This window comes from Electrophorus electricus, chromosome 22 (genome assembly GCF_013358815.1).
Source record: "Electrophorus electricus isolate fEleEle1 chromosome 22, fEleEle1.pri, whole genome shotgun sequence".
NCBI classification, from domain to species: domain Eukaryota; kingdom Metazoa; phylum Chordata; class Actinopteri; order Gymnotiformes; family Gymnotidae; genus Electrophorus; species Electrophorus electricus.
Window position 1 is genome coordinate 7,648,745 of NC_049556.1, and position 24,673 is coordinate 7,673,417.

The 24,673-nt window shown below is 41.9% G+C and overlaps 1 protein-coding gene across 3 annotated transcripts; it reads left to right on the forward strand.

Annotated features, from left to right (window-relative positions):
* The first annotated feature begins 1,868 nt into the window (after nucleotides 1-1,868).
* Nucleotides 1,869-21,607, forward strand: itchb (itchy E3 ubiquitin protein ligase b). Of its 3 annotated transcripts, XM_027018079.2 has the most exons (25): nucleotides 1,869-1,966; nucleotides 2,826-2,843; nucleotides 5,326-5,416; nucleotides 5,645-5,786; nucleotides 6,045-6,169; nucleotides 8,403-8,537; nucleotides 9,037-9,082; nucleotides 9,212-9,393; nucleotides 9,633-9,819; nucleotides 11,567-11,662; nucleotides 11,826-12,000; nucleotides 12,244-12,304; nucleotides 12,417-12,501; nucleotides 12,850-12,978; nucleotides 13,667-13,739; nucleotides 14,180-14,251; nucleotides 14,508-14,596; nucleotides 14,816-14,975; nucleotides 15,690-15,823; nucleotides 17,269-17,409; nucleotides 17,804-17,924; nucleotides 18,272-18,376; nucleotides 18,696-18,792; nucleotides 19,107-19,179; nucleotides 19,678-21,607. In XM_027018079.2, exons 3-25 carry the CDS (start codon nucleotides 5,347-5,349, stop codon nucleotides 19,775-19,777), a joined length of 2,598 nt encoding a protein of 865 aa, XP_026873880.2. In that variant the 5' UTR covers nucleotides 1,869-1,966; nucleotides 2,826-2,843; nucleotides 5,326-5,346; the 3' UTR covers nucleotides 19,778-21,607. The 3 variants fall into 3 exon arrangements, with proteins under 3 accessions (XP_026873880.2, XP_026873879.2, XP_026873881.2); XM_027018078.2 differs by lacking the exon at nucleotides 2,826-2,843; XM_027018080.2 differs by lacking the exon at nucleotides 2,826-2,843 and having other exon boundaries at nucleotides 9,052-9,082.
* The last annotated feature ends 3,066 nt before the right edge of the window (nucleotides 21,608-24,673 follow it).

Genomic DNA, 24,673 nt, shown 5'->3' on the forward strand with positions numbered 1-24,673 from the left:
AATGTCAATGAAATGTAAAATTGATCATACAAGTCTTCAGTTTTCTAGTATGATATTAACAGAAAACAAGCTTTCATTGTCATAAACTGTCATAAGGCATATCTAGTAAAGCCTTAACGCCTGGCTTATATAGCCTATGTTAATATCACTATGGCAAGTTAAATATTGCTTTTTTCCTAACTACAGAATTTTCAGATGCACACACACAAGCACAGAGATGCAGAATACCACTGCAGACTGCCATGCCCTCAATAGGTATGGGCTCGGATACTGCCAGGCAGCCCAAACTTAGACAGGAGCAACTGACAGTAAGGGGCCTTGCTCAGGGGCCCAACAGCAGCAACTCAGCAGCGGCAGGCCCAAACCAGCAACCTCCCAACCACAAGCATGCACACTATCCGCTGAGCCACCACTGCCCAACTTTCAGATACATGACCCTCAAAACCATATCAATCTTAATATAAAGAAAAAGAATTCATATTTGGCATACACTTGAGTTGCGTTGATTAAATGTCACGGGATTGCAGTAGTACCTGGGTAATTGTATTCACGAAAGTAAACTGGACACCCTACAGTCTTGCACAGCTAAGCGGGCACGAGGGTGCAAGTACGAATAATGAGATAGGGCCTTACCCTATGTACGCTGTAACGTTACTCTAGCAATATTGCAGTAGGGACTATAGTTACAGTAAACGATACAGTAAGAGCTTCTAAAACTAAGAGTAATCGTTACGAGTAATGAAACTTTAACTGAATACAGTGCTGTAAATACAAATTAGACGGAGAGGTTTATTTTTACAAATTGGGAGTCACTACATTTTACGAATTCCCGGTCCGGTCCGGGTGAACGCGATATTAACCATGCGTACACACTGACAACAATTTACATTTACATTTGCCGTAATGGAAATGCCATAAATGTAAATGGTTCTATTAGTAGTTTAGAGAATTCACTGCATTCAAGTGTTTACTCTTCACATCACTCTACATGCACAATCCTATATTACTCTTTTTCACAATTTCTACAACACTATATATAAACACACGTGATTAAAACTCGAGCTACTGAATAAGCGTCTAAAAGGGCCCTCTCTCAGCATAAAGACCCTGCCTCCCTAATATTCCATACACACACAGACACATTCACGCTCTCCTCAAACAGCCGTTAAAGAACGTCTACACTGTAAACATTATAGACATACTGACGCCATATCTCGACACAAAATCTTTCCCGCGGGGTTGTCCAGAGGTGTGTTTATTTGTACATTATAGCGTAATTAGAACAAAGTTTTATCGCTCTGATTTACGCCACTCCCTCTCGTCATTCAGTTAGCTCTCAGGTCTGTCTGTCTGTCTGTCTGTCTGTGTCTCTCTCTCTCTCTCTCTCTCTCTCTCTCTCTCTCTCTCTCCATCGCCGTACAATGTAAAATCCATTTTTACATATGGGATTTTATGTGTTGAACTGCAAATATTTTACATTTATTCCCTATAACGTTTGATTTTGCATATCAATAGGTACAATGACTATGGCAGTATATGTATTAAAATAAATCTCATATCTATAATAAGTGCCGGAATTCTATTATATATATATATATATATAAGTATAGTATAATATTCACATGTTAATGAAACAAGAACAACAGTGTGTACATAGAAACGAATCGAGCGGAAGTTCCCTTTAACTTTTTATACACTTGTAACCGAGCGGCCTGGCAGATTCCTGGGCCCAGACTCTGTTGCTCCGTAATCCGGAGATTTAAATTGGACATGGATGAAACTACAACATGTGAGTGGTTTTTTTTCTTGCGCCGCTAGGAGGCGTGCACACATGCGCCCCGCCTTGGTTTCGGTCACACGAGGCCGACCGGGAACATGGTGGAAGTTTACTTCCTGAAGTAAAGCGGAGGACCAAAAAATAAAGGAACACTGTTGATATTACGTCCCAGATTTGCAGCCCAAGAAGGTATGGCGTTTTTTGAAAAGGCGCTTCAGAAAAAAAGCGTTCTTATTATAAATGTTGTGTTTCAGTATCAGTTTTATCCATCTAGCTAGCTAGCTAACCTATCAAACAGGTCGCTACATAGCAAGGACGCTATTCGTACCAGCTAGGATACTCTAACCTACACCGTACAGAATCAGAGACGTTTTAGATTAAACGATGTTTTCGGTAGAATGTGTACTTCGTTCTCCAGCTGCCTCAGTTAGCCAGCTACCAAACCAGCTGACGTTTGCCATCATAGCTAACTAACTTGGTTGCCGTGTGGCAGAATTGTTAGCTAGCTGGGGCAATCTAAGCAGCTCAACAGTTTAGCATTTGTTGCTAGGCTTGATTTAGAAAGCTAGGTTAGCTAACCTAACTAGGTTAACAAAGTGGGCACTTACTCAGAAGCTTGTCTACATTTGGGAAATAAGATTTCAATATTGAAATAATTAAAATTTAGCCAGTTTTGGTTGTGATTTAGATGTACCTAAGACCTAAATAACGCTAACTATTTGATTTCATAGATTCATAGCTGCATAGCTAGTGAGTTGGCTAACTTTGCTATTTACCTAGCTAGCTTGGGGAAATGACAGCCTTGAATAACTTGTTTGGTTTAATAACAGGAAGCGATGTATCAGTTAGCAAGCAATCTTACTAGCATAGATAGTCAAAAACGCAAAGTGACCTTATAGTGTCCGTTCCTGAAGGAAACCATCAACTATAATGTGTGTGTGTGTGTGTGTGTGTGTGTGTGTATATGTATATGTGTATATACATATGTGTATGGATGTGTTGATGTGATGTGTGTCTTCTCCATTCAAATTACCCCTTGCCTTGGTAGAGCCATCTGACTGATTTTGTGGGTTGTTTTTTTACTTGACCACGAATTCATGCGTGTTATATAAATACACTAAATACACTTCGTCTAGCAATGCATGAATATTGGTTAGTTCCACTTGCAGGGCTTAAACAGCGAAATCTTGCTATTACCCAAAACTAGCGACACAAATGACTTATCATGCTTCAACTGTTAGACAGACTGTTCCTTTTTCACGAAACAGAGTTTCTTAGTTAGTACAGTAAGCCAAAGGAAAGGGCATGCCGGTTGGAATGTCCCATTTTTATCAACTTCATTTTTTGTTTTGTTTTGTTTTAAATGATCATAGTAGCACAAAACCCATACATTGTGACACAACCTACCTTGTGGGTGTGAAAAATTCTCAGCAGCTGAGTCATAATCTAGTTGCCTGCTTAGGCTACTTGTCACCTGAGCAGGAAAATGGTCATCACAGCAAGTGTTTGCCAGATTGTTCCCATTTCCTCCACCACTTCTTTCCCCTGAGCACAGGGCTGACAGATTTGGAGAGAATATAGAACAATTGCAATGTTTCTGAACAATGTAGTGACTGCAATTTGAGCTGCTGTTTGTTCTGCTGGTTAAAAAAGCCTGTGGTTATGCACTGTGTAACATCTATCAGGCATAATTATGAACTTATCTTGTTTCAGTAAGGAACCTTTTAAAATTTAGGTCTACTTTTACTGCTTTCTAAGTTCTCACCAAGTTTTTCTATTATTCTATCATGACAAATCAACCAGCAAAAGAATCTTAAGATTCATGACCTTGTTAATGCTGCATAATAGAAACATTTGAGACTCATTTAGATTATAATTTAGATATGACATGGCTTAATCCTTCAGCCTTAGTGTGGAGATATTGGTAGTTAGTAGTTTTCTTAATGGTAGTACAGAGTGGTTCCAAATTTGACACACAATCTGAACTAGCTGTGGTCTGTCATACATCATGGTATGTTTAGGATTGTGACAAGACAAATAAAATAATAGTGATAAATGATGTAATTATTAAATTACTTTATTATATTTTGATCGTTCATTTCTTTCACATGGAGTTTGATGTGCTTATTTTTGATGTGCAATATTTATAAGCAAAATTGTGTGATACTGTGGGATGAGTATGCATCACAAAACAGGAAGATCATCAGGGTGTGGTCTTGCACACTAGAAATGCTTGTTTGTGATGTAATGGTTTTGCTGCTAATTTAATTGCAGTACCATTAGGCATTTAGTCTAAAATAATAATTTTCATGATTGAAGGGTTATTAGTATCAGTAAGATACCCTCCTAAAGATGGTCATTAGTCATCAGTAAGCTCCCCTGTTAAAGAAACAGGGGAGCCTAGTTAATGAAATCATTTATTGGATTATTACAGAAGTTACCTATGGACATTAGACATAGCAGTCCCTGCTCAAGTTTCAGTGGAGTGCAGATGGCTAGAGTATTGGTGGTGGGTGGTGTTTATTGCTGATCTGAGCCTAGTTTTCCTGGCTCTTTTTCTTATGTTATAGTGGACATAGAACCTTGCCTAGAGGAGCAGTACACAGCCCCAGTTATTGATGGCTGTAAAGTTCAGTGGACTCTGAAGTAACCATTGACCTGTTGGATAGTAAATATGTTAGGCATAATTGACAGTATCTTCATACTTCCACGTCACGTGGTCAGATTAAAGTATATGTTAGAAGACTGTGATCTCAGCATTACCTTTGACTAGGTGAAAAGCACCTGGGGAAATGCAGGCTGTGGCCTATTTGTGGCACGCTACATGAACAGCAGTGAATTATTAACCCAGATAGCAGGCCAAGAGAAAGTGTGTGTGTGTGTGTGTGTGTGTGTGTGTGTGTGTGTGTGTGTGTGTGTGTGTGTGTGTGTGTGTGTGTGTGTGTGTGTGTGTGTGTGTGTGTGAAACTGGCAATCACTATGAATTATGCACTGTTAAATTGTCTATGATTTTGGGGTTATTGGCAACAGACTTGAAATGTAAATATTATCAGTTGCTGCCCAGTTTAAGCTGTAGCAAATGCATTTTTACCTTAGCAGAGGAATATAGCTTCTAATATAGTTAAACAGCCCTTCTTAATAGGAATTGCAAAGGCCAGTCACTTTACTGCAGAACAACACAATTTTGATCATGTTTGATTCTGACAGCTTTAGTTATTAGCTGCAATAACACTTGGTCATTTGTCTTTAGACCCATTGCAGCTCAAGGGAACCTCAGTAACAGAGATGGGTCATATAATATAACCTTAGGATATTTTTTGCTTTGTTAAAAAATACCAGCTTAATTGTACTGCACAGTTCACTCATTTTTACCATGACATCATTGCCTTCACCACATGTTTTTTGTTTGTTTGTTTGTTTGTTTGTTTTGCTATGAGAACCATTAACTGGTTTTGACTGTATGACTAGTTGTATGTGTATGTCTGGTTGTGTATATCTGGTTAATCGCTGCATGTGTGTACCTGTGTATGGGTGGGTGTTTTGCCTAGGTCTCAGGCCCAGCACTGCGCATGGCCTGCAGCGTTCTCCAACCAGGCCCTGCCAATGGTCACCCCATGAAGGCACAGCTACAAATCATGGGTACGTCAGTCTTCATTCACACCTCATTCACTGGTTCAGCCGGAGGGCTGAGTAGACGGCGCCCCACCCATCTCCATGTGTAGGGTATCATGTATTCCATGTCAGTTGTGACAGTTTGGGGCTTGGAGAGGTGCATCTGTGAATTGGGTTTGAACATAAGAAAACTTTGGGCAGGAAAATAATGAGGCATGTGGTCTTTGCTACACTCTTCCTCTCCCTGTTGGGCAGTAATATCAGCCAAGTTGAAGGAGAACAAGAAAAATTGGTTCGGTCCGAGTCCATACGTGGAGGTGGCCGTGGACGGGCAGTCCAAGAAGACAGAGAAATGCATCAACACGCACAGCCCCAAGTGGAAGCAGCCTGTCACAGTGTGAGTGTGTAGAGTAGAGAACACACACACATAACCACCCACCCCACTGACACACCATAATTGACCTTTGAAGCTTCCAAGACATACACAACCTAGGTGTGGATGATTCACTTAATTAGTGACCGTTGTGATGCTGTACTGTTTAAAATTTCTTCTTCATCACCTGCCAAGTATCGACCAGACCACTCCTGCTGTGCCTTAGGTCGGCCGTCCAACCTGTCAGCCAATCGCTAACAATATCTTTACTCTTCCCCACAGGATTGTCACGCCATTCAGCAAACTGGCGTTCCGGGTGTGGAGTCACCAGACACTGAAGTCAGACCTGCTGCTGGGCTTGGCCATGCTTGACCTCAGTGATGTGCTCAAGAACAATGATATGAAGAGTGAGTGCTCCATCAGGCCATGTCCGTGGGCCGCTCAATATATTGTTTGTCAGTTGTCATCACAATATAGGCTTTACCAATACTGATCTCACAAAAGACTGCAACAGGGATATAAATGCTCTGAGTGTTGTTGCTTGGTCTGCGGTCAATTATCCCACGTCCCCTCATTCAAACGCAGCATAGTTCAGTCACTCAGCCATTTCATAGTTGTATTAGTATTATTTTCATATTTTTGTATTTATATCCAATGGATCAGTTAGAAGTAAGATAATATTTGCAATTTCTTCAAGTAGATATTTGAAGTGTTTTGAAGTTAGGTCAGCATTTCACAAAAGATTCTACAGCAGCCAACAGATTTGAAACCATGCTTATTTTCATTTTTTGAGAAGTGTGAGAGTGTGATATGGATGTTATTTAGCTTCCCAGGGAAAAGGAAGCATAAATAAGCATACATTCTGCACAGCTTTAGTCTGGTGGTCTGCTGTGCAAGTGCATTATTGCTGTTGCTTGTATTTTGAATCTCATTTTTTTTTCCCACCCAACACTTTATCAAATGTATGATTTGTTTAAATTGTCCACTCAGTGGAAAGTGACTTGAAAGTCAGCGTGTTTCTCTGATCCTGGGTTTGCTGCTGCCAAGAGATTGAGTGCACTGGTAATCCAGGCATTTTGAACTGGACCACTTGCCATTCTGTCCCAAGGGTAACAAGAACAGGGGCAAACCTTTATAGGCCCAGAACTTCACTGCCCATTATTCTGTTCAAATATCAAGTTCAGTTTAAGATACCAATTAAATTATACAAAAAAGCTCAAACACGAGACAAAAAAACAAAGGAAGAGTCCTGGCCCTCAGGAGGCTGTTTAAGATGTTTCATGCAGGTTTAATGCTGTTTAATGCAGTTCAGTGCAACTCTCTTGTGTTCTTCCACTACTTTAGTAGCACTAAGCCTTTATTCTTTTAGGCTGTAACTGTTTACACACGGTACAAATAGGTATCAGTCTTGTCCTTTATTTTCCAAACGCTTTGTCACTGTTCCATTCACAATCATATTACATCATATTTATGACTAATGTGAATGACTTTTGTCTCAGATTTAGGCTGTATAACCTTTCAAGAAACTGACCAGCTTGACACACACTAAACTGGCACTAGGCTGCGCTTTCTCAGGTATCAAGATCTACATTCATGTGGCTGGCCTTATCTGGCAGCTGCCTTTCCCTGGGCCTTGTTTTCCGTAGTCGTCATCTGACTGACACTGGGCTCCTGATTGGCACGCTGGGTGTGTGTGACAGTTCTCTGCTTAGTGGCCACCCCCGCCCTTGGCTGTCCAATCGTGTTGTTTGAGTCACATAAATAGACTCTTTCAGCTGACGTGCAGACACATTAGAAAGCCTTTTCAGAAGTGCTGGCATACACAGGGACATGGTCTGTGAGGAACACTCGGACATGGCCCATTTTGCCGAAGAACAAATACCCAAGTGGCCAATCAAGGGAATCGCAGTCTATCATGTTGACAACCTAGACTGTCCTTCAGAAGAGAGCCTTCCATAAACATTCTGTGTGCTGCACTTGTTTTATGTGCTATATCACAGAGCATATGCTGGTTATTATCCCTGTAACAAGCATCTGGAATGTTTGGAATACTATTACGGACTACAAATTGCTGTAAACATTGCATAAAGTGCTGGCCCAGACAGGTGGTCTTTGTTCAAGCAGATAACTGAGAGGTTAGAAGAAGGTGTCTCAACATTTGGGAAGCCTTGTAAACAGGACCATATTCTCCCAGCACACAGCCAGAAGGTCCCTATGCTCTGTGTGGCTTGTCACACTTTCACCACGCTGCTTTTTCCAGCTTGTGATACCCGTTCCACCTCATTCATTTCCCTGCCCCGAGACACATGAGGGGTAAATGCTGGCTGAACATGTTCCGTCCTGTTTCATTACCGGCGTCGGCAAGCACTGCAGCATCAGTGAAGTCCCGAAAAAAGTCTCTGGGGGTTAAAATCTTTATCAGCTGTTTTTGAAACTGTGGTGAACCCTCAAGGACAGTGTCCTTTAGAACAAGACTAAAGTTAAGCTCGGTCCCCAGACTGTAGTCCACATTTTCAGCCCTATGGGAGGGCCAGTTTCTCTGCTGCTTTCCCCTCACTCTTACCTGTCTTCCTCTTTCCATGCATATTCTCTCATTTTAAATGGATGCAGCTTCATATATTGGTTTTCTGCCCCCTACAGTCTGTGAGGTAGTGCAGACCCTGCCTCTGTGCACGGACCGAGACCAGACAGACATTGTGGGGGATCTGTACGTGTGTCTAGATGGGATGCAGGTTGATCCAGACATGTTCACCTCTGCTGAAGCCAACAATGAGAGTGAGTCTTTCTCCTTTGCTCTCTTTCTCTTTTTTACACACACACACACACACACACACATATACGCACTGCTGTATTATAGGGTGTTGGGAGGATTTTTTTCCCCTCACTTTTTGCCTTGTAATTCACACCTTTACAACACCCTGATGTGCTTTGGGATGGACTGACTGGTATTATAATTTTGTGTATGTGTATATGACAAGCTCAGAATATTTCCCATGGCAAAAATAACCTGTGAAACCTGTTTTCTGCTACTGACTCTAAGCTGTTTTATAAGCACAACATACTGCACATACACTTTATTAACCCCATGGTAAATAAGGAAACTCTCAATAGCTATCTGAAACCGAAACTGTGATTGATTATAAACATTTCTGCTATTACCAGTATGGTACGTAAATGATCATGGGATTTCTATTTTTTGTGTGGCTGTGTAAGAATGCCTCTGATATATTCATGTTGCACATGTTCATATTCTCTTTTTTTTTTTTTCCCCCCGGCATGACAAATGGAGAGTTGCAGCCTGCCGAAGACATCAGCGCAAGGTAGGCGCACGCCCTGCGTGGTTCTGAGATGCCAAATAAATATAATTCAGTCAAACAGAATGCAACGATCTAAGCCTGAGCCATTGTGAGGGTTGAGTGCCAGGGTTCATGCATATCCGTCTCTCCCAGGAGGAGCAGAGAGGGCTCTCCAAGCGTGGCGGATGCTAGCGAGCGCGTGTCTACCCCAAATGGAGGTGTTATGAACGGAACAGCATCTCCCTCATTATCAGTGAGACGTTCACGACCCCCGAGACCCCCCCGACCATCCAGACCCCCACCACCCACGCCTCGCAGACCTGTCTCTTCCCCAGGTCAGGCTGCCAAGATGATGATGATGATGGTGCTTTTTGCCCCCTAATGCTTTTAACATATCTAAAAAAATAAATAAATACTTAGCTATTGCCTGAAGGTTCTCACTCTACATTACTACAATTATTCTAAAGAGTTTGAACCAGTAAGTTTTTGTAATATAAAACTCTGTTCTTAATGCATGTTTAAGTGTGTGGCTCAGATAGATCTGTACTTATTAATGCATCTTTAAATCCCCCAGCGTGCCCCTTGAGTGATTCAGTGCCTGACACTGGAAACTCAGCAGCCACAGAGACACCTGTGCGCAACCCCACAGCCACTCCAGCAGGGGTGGCTCCTGACTCCACACCCGAGGTGCCAAGCCGGCCCACCCCCAGCATAACCCCTGCCTCCAGCAGAATGACCAATGCTGGCCCTCTTCCCCCAGGGTACCACACACACGCCATCTCTCACACACATGCGCTAACACACACACCCTTATTTGCTCATTCTCAACATCCAGGTAGCTGCTTTTTATAGACCGCTTTGTTCTGTTTTAGTCCCAGGAGTAAAGTCTCATTATACTGTAGTTTAGAAAAGTGATCCCCATAGTTTTTTGCACTGAGTTTAGGGAGGAGGTGAAAGAGAATCCCTGAAGACCCCTGACACACTGACCAAACATTTGCTCAAGAGACTCCAGCAAACCCCAATGCTATAGCTGTGTGTCCGTGTGAGTGTCATTCGCATGGCATGCACACAGCCTTGTTTGCCCTCAGAGTTCACATTCTGAACTCTCTAAATCCGCCAGGAGGACAAATGGTTGCCTATGAGGAAAAAAGAGATGGCGCCAATCCGATACCACGTCACGATCCAGCCAGAAAATAGCATAGCAGCGCTGTGCAGCAACACACCTCAGGTCACGTGATGACAGACAGATTAGTTCGGGCAGGTCGCACAATAACAGCCGGGTTAGTTTGATCATGGTTTATATATAGCTGTAGAGTTTTCTTTACATTAATGGTTTAAAAGTATCATGTTCAAATGCAAACATCCATGCACTCACACGTGATGACTTTTCTATCATTCTGATAACCCAGTGTGGCAGAACAGGTTATCTGCCTTGTAGTAAGAGCATTTAAACGTCAAAATAGTGTTTTAGTACTGTTCACCACCATTGATCCGTGACCCCAAAAGAATAGTCCTTTCCAGATTGACCATGAAGTAAAACATGTTCAGAACTGGGCAAAGGAGTAGGATCAACAGAAACCTGTTTTTTTTTTTTTTTTTCAGCTTGAAAGAATAGCCATCTTGTAATCATTTTGTGATTTTAAGCGAACGTTGAGTGAAGAGAGACTCGTAGTACAGAGACTCGTAGACTCGTAGTGCTCACTTAGGGCCTGGTGTGTGTGGGCTGTGTTGCAGGTATAGCAGCAATTTACCACTGTAAATTCACAAGAAGAATAATTAAAAGGTCAATAAGTTGATGGGGAATTGCATTACTGCATTCAGTAATGTGGGCAAAAAAAAGTATATGAACTATAGTGTAAACTTCAGGAGTCAGTAAGTCAGTGATGTACTGAGCAGAGTGAGAAAGTGTGTGTGCATGCATGAGTCAGTGTGCACGCACTCAGTAGGCGAGTACAGTACAGCTAATGCAGTAAATATCATCTCATTAAGAGAGATACTTTAAAGAACTGGGAGAAAGATAATTAAATGCTTTAGTTTTTCTGCTTTGTATAATTTTCTTTAGATTTATCTGCCATATCCGTGTGTGATATCTGTAAAACAGCACATTTAATACATCTCACACACAATTTCCCCAACAATCTAGGTTAAACCCCAAACAACTGAACCACTGCTCCACAGTAGTTTTTAAGGAAAAAAAGATATCAGCTCGGTATCACTATTGGGCGACATGCAAATGGTATCTGTATCGGATCAGTGCAGAAAAAAATTTATTGTGCTATAGTGCAGTCTGCACCGTTATTGTCTTCATGTACACTTACAGAGGGCCACAGCACAGATTAGGGTTTCCCCTGTTCTGACAGAGTGAGTCATTGGAGATCTTATGAGGCAGTTGTGTGATGAGGTGTGCTACAGGAGAGGCAGCCCGGCCACCTGCCCGGAGGAGGGGCCTGTCTGTACAGTCCTGCCCACTGCTCTTTATGTTCTGTTGTGTGTATGTGTGTGGTATAGCTGGGAGCAGCGAGTGGACCAGAGTGGCCGAGTGTATTTTGTGGACCATGTGGAGAAGCGGACGACGTGGGAGAGGCCAGAACCTCTACCTCCGGGGTAAAAGCTTCCCTGACCTTACAGTTCATACTGGACACACACATCCAGAATTGACATGGCGCCTAATGCACACACATCTTCATGCGCACACCCACTCACCCACACCTTGACACAAACACCCAGCACTTACTCTTGTAGCCCCACTGCATTGCCTTTTCTGTAGCTGGGAAAGGCGCGTGGACCCACTGGGCCGTGTCTACTTTGTGGACCACATCACCAGGACGACGACATGGCAGCGCCCCACTGTGGAGACTGTGCGCAATTATGAGCAGTGGCAGCACCAACGCAGCCAGCTGCAGGGAGCCATGCAACAGTTCAACCAGCGCTTCATAGTTGGGGTGAGCACTGCCAAACTCACAGTAATGTTACACTGCATTCGCGCTTTCATACTAATGCTGAACGGGCACACACTTGTCGCACACACGCTATTCATCTTTCCTCTCACACCTCACACACTACTGGTCTCCTCTACCCTTTCACACATGCTGCACTGCATCACGAGCACTGACCACAAAGGTATTGTGTTAAAGTCCATTCGATGAAAGCATTAGTTAGCTGATTTAGTCTGCTTGTTTTTAAAGGTACAGGATCAGCCTGCAGCCACCCAGAATGACCCGCTGGGCCCGCTTCCGCACGGATGGGGTAATTAGGTTTAGGCTTTTCGCTCTTTTATTTTTAAACTAATTAACTAGAAACCTAATTCTAATTGTCTTGCCTCTTATTAATTATTTGCTCTGTTGTCAAAATCCCTCAGAGAAAAGAACAGACAGCAATGGCCGAGTCTACTTCGTGCACCACCCCACCCGCTCCACCCAGTGGGAGGATCCTCGAACACAAGGGTCAGACACTACATCTTTAGGCGTTTCCCTCATTTGTGTTTTTACCTTTTGCATTTGAAGGCATTTATATGGTCTACACTAAAATGGATGGCTAATTATTTTTAGACCAATTTGTTTATTCTGATTTAATAAATTGATTGTTGAGATTCCACAGTTGGACTTTTACACACATTCTTTCTAAAATTGCTGAATCAGTTTCGCACATCGAAACTGTTCCTAGGACAAAATAATCCCCAGTGACAGTGAAATGTATCTTAAGCAGGACTAGACTGAACCTAGTCTTCTAACCAGCCCTTAGATGGAGTGGAATGCTGACTGAAAGCTTTGCTCTCTGTTGCCTCCCTGCAGGCTGCTCAATGAGAAGCCGTTACCAGAGGGCTGGGAGATGAGGTTCACTATAGATGCTGTCCCTTATTTTGTGGATCACAACAGAAGAGCCACCACCTACATTGACCCAAGAACCGGAAAATCATCACTGTGAGAGCTATGCACACACGGATTCTTTCATTGCAGGCACACACACACACACACACACACACAGCTGTTTTATTAATGAAATTCCTACTAGTGTGCAGGTGGAAGCAGAGAGCAGCATGTGTTTGCTTGGGAAACATGCATTACCTCAAATCATTGACTGTTAATGCTGTTGCTCTTGGTGAAATGCCATCTTTACACTCACACTCGCTCACATTAGGCTGGGTTAGGACTTTCCGTTGATGCGGGCGCAGTTACATCACAGATCCTGCCTCCGCAGCGTCACTGCTTATGGAGCCAGAAGAGCCCATTTCTTGAAGTTTTCAAAGCTGCTGAGATGTTTGCCTTCGCTATTTCATGAGTCAACACAATATCTTTCCCGCTTGGTTTACAGTGTTTCCTCTTGACCAGTTTGCATTGTCAAATCCTCATTGACCAAGAAAACTGTAAAGGAAACTGGAAACAGGTTGTGGGACTGATACTTTCAAACCACTGAAAGCCATATTGAGATGCAACATTGCCTGAATAAACGTGTCGGTGCGTCTCTGTCATAATGGGAAAGGGTGTGTTTGCGTCTGTTTGAACCAGAAGGATTGTGTACAAGTGGATTCGCTCATGCTCGCGCGTGCGTGCTCGTGTCTCAGTCTGTAAGGTTTTAACATGATTGTTTAACTCTCTTCTTTCCACTCAGTGAGAACGGCCCTCAGATCACGTATGTGCGGGACTTTAAAGCCAAAGTGCAGTACTTCAAATTCTGCTGTCAGGTGTGCAGTCTATTCAGATTCTTCTTCATTTGTACTGTAATATGGTAGAACAGCTAGTGTAAATAGCTAGGCTTTACGGTGTTAGTTACAACCAGAGCCGTAGATTACAGCTGTCATGTCATTTAGGTGTTTTATAGCTTTTATATAACACTTTAGCAAAGAAAAGAATAAAGTAAAGAAAAGCCCTGAACATTTGTTTCAAATATCTGCTCATAACGTTGGCCATTCCTTCTGCCAAAAAATGTCGCTAGCAGCAGTTTGGAGTAAGGTGACCACTCTTGTTACACAGCATATTAATGGAGCAGGCAGAATCAGAGTGTATGGTTGGAACTGTTCTGTATGTTATTGCTGTTTATTACCTCGTCCAAAAGCAGTATAGTGGGCAGGTTCGTTTTGAAATGTATTTGTAAATGGTAATATTTCTTTTCCCCTTCTTATAGCAATTAGCGATGCCGCAGCACATCAAGATCACAGTGAGCCGCAAAACACTGTTTGAAGACTCCTTCCAGCAGGTGAGAGAAGGAAACATTTTAAAGTCATAATGTGTTTTGTCTGATGTTGAGTTTTACAACCAGTGTACCAGCTACTGAGGTTTCATTGATCCTCATTTAGTTTAGTGTATTTGAGGTTATGCAGAAGTAATTCTAATTTCTGCCGTCATTTAGTGGGTTATGAGGGTTGTCAGTGTCAGCATATGTTTGCTTTCCGGACCGAGCTCATCAAAAAGCCAATTTTCATAGTGTTATTACATTTCATTGTCTGTAACAGATAATGAGCTTTAATGCCTCAGACCTTCGCCGAAGACTGTGGATCATTTTCCCAGGAGAGGAGGGTCTGGACTACGGCGGTGTAGCCAGGCAAGATCCTTAACCACCTCACCAATGGTCACAAAAAAAACCCACTTCCTAGACGAAGGGTCCATAGCAGACCGCAAATCTGTTCAGCTTGACGATCATCCATGTCCTGTCATGAGCCAAGTGGAAAAGGCTTCGCTAAAAGATGCTGAGTGTTCGTTTGTCGCTTAAGCCTGCTGGCTGAACCTGTGATTTGTGACTGCATGTGACTGTGTCCTCTAGGGAGTGGTTCTTCCTGCTGTCCCATGAGGTGCTAAACCCCATGTACTGCCTGTTTGAGTATGCTGGCAAAGAGAACTACTGTCTGCAGATCAACCCTGCCTCCTACATCAACCCAGACCATCTCAAATACTTCAAATTCATTGGACGCTTCATTGCTATGGTAACTTGGATCTACCTCAAAGCTTTGCTTTGCAATATTGTATTTGTAATGATTCATTATTCATAAAAGAGCTTGCTTGTGACCATGATCATTCAGCTATTGTCAATGTCCTGGAAGCATGCTGGGCTTTGAATATGTAGCATATAGATTTCGAAGTAATGGGATTCTATATGGTTCCACTTGTTCCAGCAATCTTCAGTGTGACAGTGCAAGATGATAAACCAGATTTTTTTTTTTTAATGAGAAAAAATGTGGTGTGGTACAGTGGGCATAGTGTTGTAAGCACCTGTTTACAATTTGTTAGCACACAAACTTTCTGCATCTTTGACTGCTTGAAAGGTAACAAGGCTCATAGGTCTTGTTAGTAAGGGCCTTAAAAATGTAAGAAGCTGCTCCTGATTCTTAATCCTCACATTGATTCTTTGTTTTACTTCATGATGGTAAATGAGTACAAACAATACAATGACACACTAAACTAAAGGTGGATGGGTGATTAATTTGGATAAAAAGATTCAAATTACAGTTACCATGTGACTTTTAAGATCTATATAATATTCATATTCTGTCATCCTTGTATGAGCTGTTTCATGCATCTCTGTGTCTGAGTAGCAAATGTTTTTGATTCTTAGGCTTTCTGGGTTCAGTCTGTGGTTAGATACTTTTTAATTATTTCTGCCTATTTCTAGATGAAGCTTTTGTGTCCTGTCTCCTCAGGCCTTGTTCCATGGAAAGTTCATCGATACGGGTTTCTCACTCCCATTTTATAAGCGTATTCTAAACAAACCTTGGGCCCTTAAGGACCTGGAGTCTATTGACCCGGAGTTCTACAACTCTCTCATCTGGATTAAGTGAGTTTGCCCATGGTGTTAAATGCACACAAACTAACAACAATAACCACATATCACGTACCTCTTGATAATGTTAACATGGCTGTGAATAGTGATGAAACTCCTGGCTTTGCCACTGGTTGCACAGTTTGTTGCACCACTGTGTGATAAGGAAAAAAAGAGTCTGTCCTAGGTACAGGTAGCCATGAATAGTAAGAATAGCTGTCTTCATTTGCATGCCTTAGTTGTGCATTGATGTAAAGATTGCTAGTGACTCGAGACTTATTTTAATCTGAACATCTTGTAGTAAACAATATGATTAACAAAAACATCTGGGTCATTGTCTATACTACGGACTGGCAAACTAAACGTTACATTCAGCATTGCATGTAGCTTAGGTTATAACTATAAAGCTTTATCACAATATCAGCATTGATTCGTTCGCATCATTGTTCTCCGCTGGGGTAGCTAACTTCTTGTTGCCATCTGGGAAGATCATCAGATACTAGCTTAGTGTGGTATAAATGTAAGAAATTGTTCTAGTGAACTGCAGGGGTTCTCACACTGTCCAGCTAAGCTGCTTTCACTTTTTGCGGTAATGCATCCCCCTCCGCTAAAATGTACATTTTGATTGGTTCTGCTACTGAGTGTCTCTGCTCCAGCTGGATAAGGAGATTGTCGTCTCAGTTGGCATCTCTCTGCCTGCATCTGCCATCCCCCTTCACCCGTACCCTCATCGTCAGTCGTCCGAGTAAGGACATCTTGCTGGCTTTCCCTCTCCTCCCGCCTCTTTTCATCATATGTAGCTGATGATGAATGTGCAGATAGGGTGAAACTGACCCAGCTGGTGAAGGGGGGGTGAAGAAACGCACTACTTGCTGATGTAGATCGTCATTCAGGAAGGTAAAATGGGTGCTCGGGCTGCTGTGCCAGAGCTGTGGCTCTTCGGTCCGGTGGTCACAGCGCATATCGTCTACATGTGGTTGCTGCGCTCAGCCTGCACTACAAATGGTGGCAGCGGTAGAGTGGCACTGTGAGGCCAGCAGCAGTGTTCCTATGGCTAAAGGAACCCCCCTCCCCTGCTGTGAGGGGATGTACAAAGCCCTGTGTGAACCCCTGGATGATGGGTCAGTGCATGAGGGAAAGACGAATGCAGCGTCATGGAGCTCATCACTCTTTGAAGGAGGGGGTGATGTGACGGAGATGAACTGCATGAGCTGAGACAACTGAGACATGAGCTGAGATAACAATCTCCTTATCCAGCTGGAGCAGAGACACTCAGTTGCATAGAAAGCTCTGGCTGATGTGACGGAGAGCTGGATCTTTGGTCTGGTGGTCTCTATTTGGTCACAATCTAGAGCCCTGAGTGAATGTTTTTTTTGTTAGTCGTGTACATGCATATGTGATTGTGTGCGTGCTTGGGTGTGTTCTTGTGCTCGTGTGCGCATGTGCACGTCTCCGCACAGGGAGAACAACATCGAGGAGTGTGGCCTGGAGATGTTCTTCTCGGTGGATAAGGAGATCCTTGGGGAGATCACCACCCATGACCTGAAACCAGATGGGGGCAACATTCAGGTGACTGAGGAGAACAAGGAGGAGTACATCAGGTACACTCACACTCTGAACTGATGGATTCAAACCCAGAGGAAGGGAAATGAGAGGCTCTCTGTCGTTCACTTTTTCTTTTTTTTCTTCTTCTTCTTCTTCTTCTTCCCCTTTTCTTCTCTCTGTCTCTCACACACACCAGATACACATACATGTGGCTGTGAAGTAAAGGGAATACAAGCTGTTTTGAACTCTAATTGTTGTTTTTTATTCAGTAGCTAACATGAAAGGTATGCAGGTACTCAAAAGAGTTAAAAACATAAGTATGAAATCTCCTGAGACTTTAATGGTTTAAAGTGTTAGGAAGTATAATATTTGTTTCTGAGCACATAGAGAATTGTGATTGTTATTGATGTTCTGAAGCTGTGCCTGACTATTTCCCTGTTTCTGGGGCAGGCTGGTAGCTGAGTGGAGGTTCTCACGGGGGGTGGAGGAGCAGACACAAGCCTTCTTCGAGGGCTTCAACGAAGTCCTGCCCCAGCAGTACCTGCAGTATTTTGATGCCAAGGAGCTCGAGGTATCCACAAGATTGGCTAGAAGTAGCAAGGGGTTAGAGAAGGCTCATTGGTAGGGAGTGAGGGAACTGCCATATGGCCTTTCCGCACATGCTCAGTCCTGAGTGGGTTGGTGGGTAATGCTCAGCGTTAATGTTTCATAACTCTGCCAATATGTTTCGGAAGAAAAAAATCAACACAAGTGTATGAGCTTTTATTCTGAGCCGTTCATTACATTTTATGGTCCTGACAGTTACAAAGAGGGATGCAGCTGTTTCATGAATACAAGCACATATGGTGGGCTGGTGCGCATCATTGCCAGAACACACATGGGTATGTGAGCAGGGTGTGTGATGTTGCTCTGGTGCAGGTTCTGCTGTGTGGGATGCAGGAGATCGATCTCGTTGACTGGCAGAGGCACACCATCTATAGACACTACACTCGCAGCAGCAAGCAGATCATCTGGTTCTGGCAGGTGTGTGACTGCTGGCTGCACACCAAAGTCACGCTCACCCAAGACCCACTCACCTGGTGTAGCCTAGATTCAACACATGATCTGAAGCTTGGGACCAATGGATAAGGTTCTAGACCTTTGTAGGTCTAGGTGTTCATGTAGTGTGTCCGTGCGCTGAGGCTACATATTGAAATAAACATGAGTTGAACTATAAAAATCACAGCTAGTAATGACCATTGCATCATGGATCAGAATAATGTCATTTGTCACACGTTGGGCGCACACACAATGTCACACACACTCGCCATGCGTGTGACCTCCCTTGCCTCTCATGCTGTAGCTCGTTAGAGAGATGGACAACGAGAAACGCATGCGTCTGCTGCAGTTCGTCACGGGGACGTGCCGTCTTCCAGTGGGAGGCTTCACCGACCTCATGGGTAAGTGGACAGGCGGGAGAAGTCTTCTTTAACACAGGAAGTGCGCTAGGCTTATTATTTGTAGCAACAGGAGGATGACACATGATCATCTTTCTGACTGCTAAATATTGGTAAATATAAAATATAGCGAGCACATATGAACACACATGCACTTAGGTCCAGGCCTCCAGTTCTTTTATAATTGACTTGTTACTTGAAATTCTTCTATGTTAAATACGTCCATCAGAGCTGTGTGTGTACAGCGTGCTTTATGAAGCACGGGGTGTGTTTAGCCCACCTCTACTGAAATCCTGGTCTCCTCCCCCCCCCCCCAGGGAGCAATGGCCCACAGAAGTTCTGCATTGAGAAAACAGGGAAGGAGAACTGGCTTCCCAGAAGCCACACGTGGTGAGAGCCTTCAGACGCACTGCCGGCACGCACCCACTGGCAACAGTCATTTCCATTCTGACCCACCCTCAGTTAACCTAATATAGATTAATCAGCATTCTACAAACTGCCTCAGGCATCCTGGGAGATTAAACAGGGCAGAAACGTGGACCCATTTGGTCTCCAAGGATCACTCTGAACACATGCAAGTTTTCATTAATTCATTTAGCACATAGTAGAGGAATTGACAAAATACAAATGACAAATTTGGATAGCACATTTCATACTGACAGGTAAATCTAATTACACTACATAATAAGAGCAATAAATAAACGTAAAAGGATAAAGAAATAGGCATATATAAAAAGAAAAGATGAGAAGCAGGAAGGAAATTCACAGCAACGGCATACAGTTTGGTAGCACAGACACAAAATTACCTAGAAGTTCTACAGGCAGCGATGTGATAAGGACTCTGTGAGGGGCCCACAGCTAACACTGTTTCCTCTCTCCCTGATGCAGCTTTAACCGGCTGGACCTGCCTCCCTATAAAAGCTATGAGCAGCTGAAGGAGAAGCTTCTGTTTGCTATTGAGGAGACAGAAGGCTTTGGCCAGGAGTGAGACTCGACTCATGCAAAACAGACAAACAGCAGGGAGCACCTTGGGAGATGTATACTGTATATGCACGCACACTGGATGTAATGATGTTGTGCGTGCGCGTGTGTGTGTGTGTGTGTGTGCTGAACAGAAGTGGGGATTTTGCGCTTATGTCAATCCTGTTGAACAATCTTCTGTATTGTTTGTGTAAACCTGGAATAATTTTTGTCTTTGCTAGACCCATATTCTAGATCAGTGGTTTTCGACTTGTGCTGCCCCTCCAAAAAAATTTTTTATTTATTTATTATACACAATATTCTCTGGAAAGAGAAAAGGTTTGCATATAACCAACACAAAGTCCTTTTAAGCTAGAAATGTTGTCAAAAATGTGCATTTAATGTATTCTTATCAACTGACATTTCATTAAGAAATGAAATCATTCAGTAACCCTCAGACTAATCCTTCACCTAGCTGTCTTGTTTTAAACTAACATTATTCTGCCATTAAAGTTTTTAGTAGAAATGAATGCACTATAACAATATTGTAAGAATTACATACCAATGTTCTACAGAATGCACTGTTTTGAACCACTGATCTAGATTGTAGTTCATTGGTAAGTCGCTAGGGTTGGACTGCTTTTCCAAAACCAAGCTGTACTTCAGTTTTGCTTTAAAAAAAAAAAAATGCTCAAAGTGAAGGTGGGGTCCAGATTTTTGCTTGTGTAACAGGTTCATCAATGTGTCCATCAGCAAAAAGCAAATTGCCCTTTGTTTTTTGTGAAAAAACTCATCCCATTTAAGTGACATACCCAGTAAAACCAGCATTACACGCAGTTTACTGTGTTTTCAAAAAACAAGGCGGAGGTTTTGACTATATGTAGCAGGTGTGACATTTCCTGTTTGGCTTCTACAGTGCAATCAGGAGAACCCTGCCCGTGATCCATAGCCAGTATTTATTGCAGGTACGAGTGAATGAGAATTGTCTGTTCGTAACACCCTAGTTTTATAGGGGCTTTATTTTGAAGCATCTTTTTATATATATTTCTGAGCCTTTGTATCCGGGTTATTGCCTTTCAATGCCTCTCAACTTATTTTAGGTTATGCTAGTCTCAACCACTGAGGGGTGCTGTAAACCCTATAAAATCTACAGTATTCACAAAGCTTGTAGAATGGACATGATGTCTCTGAAGACAGACTAATGGAGGGAATGTGGTCCACATCAGAACTCTGAAATGCCTGAGTTAGTGAATGATCAGGGTCTTTTATATACAGCCTTAGTCCCGTAACCTACAATGTGTGAACTTTCCCAGTAAAAGTCAGAATATCAGTGCGTTTGGGATATATGGAAAAGAGTTGGGGGAGACACTTTTTAAGCTTGTTTGTCAGTCACACTAGCCCCATTGGCTGTAACTATGGGGTGTTATTTTTCCCCAAATGGGTAATTCTGGCTCTCTTAGCTCTTATACTTTATCTTGATTTATCACGTGACTCAACCTCTTAACCTCTTTGCATTATAGAAAATAACATGAGTTTGTCTTCATGTATAATGGAGTTTAATTCTCTGGGAAAACTTGGTGTATGTAAAATCATGTTGTTGAATTTCTTTAATAAAAAATTCTTCTGTTAGATAGAACTTATGGGAAAACTGCCTCCCTCTGTATATGAACGTAATCTTGTACATTGTGTGAATATATTGATTATCTTCCCTGTAAAAAAGTAATGAGGCTTTTAGTATTAAGAAGGGAGATGGCTCATTTCAAAAGCCGTTCCAAAGATTCTGCACCATTTTCGGTCAATTTATATGTACAGTAAATTGTGTTTTAAAAAGGTTGAATAAATAAGTATATGGGTAAAATTGTTCTTTGTCCAAACTTTGTCCAAGAATGATGGCAGTCCTAACTGCTGAGATCAAGTGCTGAGCTTCATAGTCCACTTTCTAAGGGTCATAAACTGATATATGGTATGGTCAAAAGCTCTTAAGGAATAGTAAGGAAGAGGATACATTCCTACAAGGGCAAGTAACAGCTCATCCTACATACTCACAAATTAATAACTTACTATTTATTCTACTATGGTGTCAAATAATCAGTAATGTATGTTGATTTTTAAATGGTGATTTTAATAATGTATCGAAATGGCAACTTTCATGAACTGAGAATGAATTATTATTCATTAATACATTAATTAAAATTAATACTCTTAATTAGCTCCCCACTTCACTGTTTGCAACGGCTTTCTCTCCTGATCCGCCTATTAGACGGTAAGTATACTTTTATTACGAATTTGTTGAATAATAACTTTCATTGATCTTGATCGATAAGTAGTTTGTTTGATTATTCCCATAGATTGCATAAACCAATCAATTTACTTTATTTCTCTAATTATTGTTATTTTTAATTACCTGCATCCGTCAAGAATTGTTTGTTTACATTCCTAACTGCGTACTAAGTGGCCAAAAAAAGTCTGAAAAGTGGGACTCATCACAAGTATATCTGGATGCTATCTGGCGTTGACCTTTTAGTCAAAGACTGCATGCTGGGAGCCTGGAAAACTGTTTCGGTATACAAACTATTTAATGTGGTTTCAGATGCGCAACCTTTCGTGTTAGCAGAACAAATGGCTGGAATGACTCGGGGCCCTGCGCGTGTGCTCTGTTACACGTCACGACGTCTCTGGTGGACTGTGACACACACCACCACCACCCCTTGTGGCCAACCGTGAAATTACAACTCCCTTGAGAAATCTGGGGAAAGTAACCGAGTGACCGAGTTAAGGAAATACAGCTACACGTATTTTTCATTACACCTGATGTTTAAGTCTTATTATTTGTGGTTATTGTTATTATGATTAGTGGTATAAGCATTAGTAGTCGCACTACTTACACCCATATTATTATTATCGCCATCACACTTGCAGCAATGATATATATTAAAAACAATTAATAATATGTGGTCAATAGTCTTAATTATTGATTGATCACGCAGTATAAATAATTAATGATATTCTTATAATAATTATAATAATTACCCTGTGGGTCAAACTTACCAAAGGAGCCATAGCTGATGCATAATGCTAATTATGATGTTCAGATGCAGCCATGCTACCCAGTGTCCATTGAACAAAATAATTATTATGTTACGTTTAGAATTATTGCGAAATGTGCTTTAGTACTTCCTTATGTACTAATCAAATAATAAACGAATAATGTATGGTGATTTTAATGTAATTTCCAAATTGTGATGTGTGCTCCTGTCGCATTAGAAATACATGTTGTCACGTTATCCTGTTCATTCATTCTTGTCCTTCATTAATTTGTATTATTCATTCATATTACCTCATCTGTGTTGCTTAACCTCTTGCACATTGTAAAAATATATATATATATTATTCACTCCTAGTTGCAGTTACCAGAAATCCTATATCAACCAATTAGACAATGTATTAAAGTTTGTAGTTTGTAACGTCTAAAAACCAGGAAAATAATTAAAATGATTATCTAAATTGAGTTGTGTTGAGAAGTGCGGAGAGCAGTCTGTCAAGTTGAGCAGTCTAGTCGGGTCCGAGGTGTGAAGTGTGACTGAAACAACCTTATTTTGTGCTCACAGGGATCTGCGGTGCCCTGTGGGTCAAATTTACCAAAGGAGCCATACCTGATGCGTCATGCTAATTATGACACTCAGATGCGTCCATTTATGGACTACATGTACAGCAGGGATACAGAGACAACGTGGCTGATTAAGCCCTTTGGAAATGGATAACAATACAATACCAAGGCAGCTTGTAAACATTTTGTATTAGATTAATTCACTTTCCAGAATGCTATTTTTCTAAACGAAAAGGGAATGGAAAAAGTATTAAATAAAACATAAAGAAATAAGTAGTCGTAAGTAAAAAGGAGTAAATATCAAAGCAAACATAGGTTAGCCAAAAAGTAGAACAACGACTGGTATCTCAAGGTAATCTCACCTCTAAGTACTAACCAGGCCAAACCTGCTTAGCTTCCAGGAAGAGAGCGGGCGTTCTCAGGGAGGTATGGCTATAAACAGTGAGGTGGTGAAAAATGCGCATTCTGTGGGCTACGTTGACAGCATGGCTAAAGAGACATGTCTGATTAAGCCCTTCCGAAAACACAATGTCTTAGGCAATACGTTTGGTGTTTTTGCTTTCCATTTTCCATTGCTTTAACATGCTGTTCCTCTCTGCAATATACAGGATGGTCCGTTGCTTAAACACTTCGCTGTTAATATCATATGAAGCTTATTTTATGGGCTCATTAATCCAATTATCCAATGTATTGCTATATCGGACACTTCTAGCTTTAGCAAGGTACGCTGTGGTTAATTCCTACAACTACCTAAGGTGAGCTAGTTAGCTCTTCATCTATATGTTCAGTGAACAAATAGGCTACAACTCAAAAATTCCAGCTGTGCACAGTCGCACTGTTTCAGGATACCGATGCAGCTTGTCAACATTTTGCGTTAGACAAATACAACTTCCAGAATGCTATTTTTCTAAACAGAAAAGAAGGAAAGAGCATGAAATAAAAAGAAAGAAAGAAGCAAAGTAGTACGTGAAAAGGGGCAAATATGAAGAAAAAAAAACATAGCTACGAAGAAGAAAAGCTTACAGCACCTGGTGTTCCTAGGCAGTCTTCCATCCACGTACTAAGCAGGCCTGGCAACGCTCGGCTTCCGAGATGAGCTCTCAGCGTCGGGTGTTCTCAGGATGATATGGCCGTAATCGCTGAGATGCATGAAAAATGCACCTTTCATGGATTACATCGACGGTGTGTCTACAGAGACACCGTGCCTGATTAAGCCCTTCTGAAAGGGAAGACACAATGTCTTAGACAATTCATTTAGTGTTTTTTTTATTTCCATTTTCCATTACGTTAATGTGCTGTTCCTCTCTGTAATATTCA

Bases quoted from the DNA above. Each gene is read 5' to 3' on its own strand.
- itchb (XM_027018079.2), top strand. From the start codon at position 5,347: ATGGCCTGCAGCGTTCTCCAACCAGGCCCTGCCAATGGTCACCCCATG. The intron at 6,170-8,402 runs GTGAGTGCTCCA...TGCCCCCTACAG, and splicing joins CAAGAACAATGATATGAAGA to TCTGTGAGGTAGTGCAGACC. The intron at 14,976-15,689 runs GTAACTTGGATC...CTGTCTCCTCAG, and splicing joins TTGGACGCTTCATTGCTATG to GCCTTGTTCCATGGAAAGTT.